This window comes from Bison bison, unplaced genomic scaffold, assembly GCF_000754665.1.
Source record: "Bison bison bison isolate TAMUID 2011002044 unplaced genomic scaffold, Bison_UMD1.0 scf7180017864352, whole genome shotgun sequence".
In the NCBI taxonomy this organism is placed as follows: domain Eukaryota; kingdom Metazoa; phylum Chordata; class Mammalia; order Artiodactyla; family Bovidae; genus Bison; species Bison bison.
Genome location: NW_011494924.1, coordinates 6198605 through 6200666, shown reverse-complemented (window position 1 = coordinate 6200666; position 2062 = coordinate 6198605). Strand labels below are relative to the sequence as shown.

At 50.8% G+C, this 2062-nt stretch overlaps 1 gene segment (V, D, J or C); it reads right to left on the bottom strand.

Moving 5' to 3' along the window:
• Positions 1-12: 12 nt before the first annotated feature.
• On the bottom strand, positions 13-588 carry LOC104999471. The segment is given in 2 exon segments: positions 13-452; positions 540-588. Coding segments are annotated over 2 exon segments (489 nt in total).
• Between the last annotated feature and the right edge of the window lie 1474 nt (positions 589-2062).

Sequence of the window (2062 nt, the reverse complement as noted above, 5' to 3'; positions counted from 1 at the left end):
GAGTCCCTGGGGTCAGATCCAGGCCTGTCCAGGAGACCCATCCAGGGTCACAGAGCTGGCACATGGTCCCCAAGACTGTGAGGTTCCCGGTGCTAGGAGCTTGCACGTGGACCCCCTGTCTTTTTGCACAGAGATCAGGTGGCCATGCAGCTCCGTGGAGTAACTGCTGGCACAGAAGTACACAGATGTCTGGGAGCGGTTGGCGGACTCCAACGTGAGAGCGAAGTTCTCTGTGCTTAGTCTGGAGACACTGTAGCCCTCGGGCATGTCTCCTTTCTCTGTGGTGGGAGCAGCAGCTGAGTAATGGATCAGCCTCAGCCCGCGTTCCGGGTCTTGTCGGTACCAGTACATGCGGTCATGACCCAGATCCTGAGTACATTTCAGTGTAACCTTCTGTCCTGTTTTCACGACCTGACATCTGGGGTCCTGAGTGACACCAGCATGGACCGCCCCTGTGGAGAAGGAAGACCCATGCAGCAGTCACAGTGGACAGGCTTAGTGCTGGCACTCCTAAGGGGACCCTGCCCCCCAGGACTCGCCTGCCTGCAGGAGACAGAAGACCACACAGCCCAGGAGGCAGGGGCTCATGGCAGGGGTGGGGCAGGCAGAGGGCCCTCTGCTCTTAGTGTGCATGAGAGGGGAGAGGGGCTCTCCAGGGAGTCCTTCTGAGATGTCACTGTCCCTGCCAGGCCCCAGAGCCAATCTGTCACTCGGGGGGCCACGCCCCTTCCCCCGGAGGCTCAAATCAGAAATGAACCTGAGTGAACTGTTCACATGGGACTGACCTAGACAGCATATTAACAAGCAGAGACATTACTTTGCCAACAAAGGTCCATCTTGTTAAAGCTATGGTTTTTCCAGTAGTCATGTTTAACTTGAGAGTTGGAATATAAAGAAAGCTGAGCACCAAAGAATTGATGCTTTTGATCTGTGGTGTTGGAGAAGACTCTGGAAAGTCCCTTGAACTGCAAGGAGATCCAAGCAGTCCATCCTAAAGAAATCAGTCCTGAATATTCATTGGAAGTACTGATGCTGAAGCTAAAACTCCAATATTTTGGCCACCTGATGCGAAGAACTGACCCACTGAAAAGACCCAGATGCTGGGCAAGATTGTAGATGGGAGGAGAAGGGGACAACAGAGAATAAGATGGTGGATGGCATCTCCTACTCGATGGACATGTGTTTGAATAAACTCCAGGAGTTGGTGATGGACAGGAAAGCCTGACGTGCTTCAGTCCATGGCGTCACAAAGCATCGGGCACGACTGTGCGACTGAACTGAACTGAACAGCTCACAACAGGGAGACCCATCAGCTCAATGAACATAAGCCTTATATTTGTTGTAAATTTTCCATAAAACTCTTCACAACCTTATATATACTTTATTCCAGAACTAGCTGTTCATTATTACATACATTCAGTTTAGTGATCTGTAGTTTATTATTTCTGTAGTTTTGAATTTCAAGGAAAATCCTCAGGGCTTCCTGCTGCCCTTTATGACTCACGTGTCCCAAATAATCCCTCATGTTTCTATTGTGTTTAATTGACAACAGTCCAGTTCATGTCCTTCCACCCACAATGATTCTGGATCTGGTTCCCTAACCTTAGGGCAGGCTCATCAACACTTGAAATATCCTTGGGCTCTCTTTCTTATTAATTCACTGACTGATAGCTGCTGCTGCTACTGCTAAGTCACTTCAATTGTGTTCGAGTCTGTGCAACCCCAGAGACGGCAGCCCATCAGTTTCCCCCGTCCCTGGGATTCCCAGGCAAGAACACTGGAGAGGGTTGCCATTTCCTTCTCCAATGCATGAAAGTAAAAAGTGAAAGTGAAGTCGATCAGTAGTGTCTGACTCTTCTCGACCCCCTGGACTGCAGCTCACCAGGCTCGGTGCCTGTCACATGCAGGCTCAGTTCCTTCATGTCCACCTGAGCATGTGCTTCTTGAGTTGACGAGTTGGGGAGCAGCAAGCCCAACCACCTCCGGCCTGTGACCCAGCTTTCTTTGAGGAGAGAAGCTGGTTGCCCAGCACCACGGATGACATGTGGGCACAAAGGAGTAC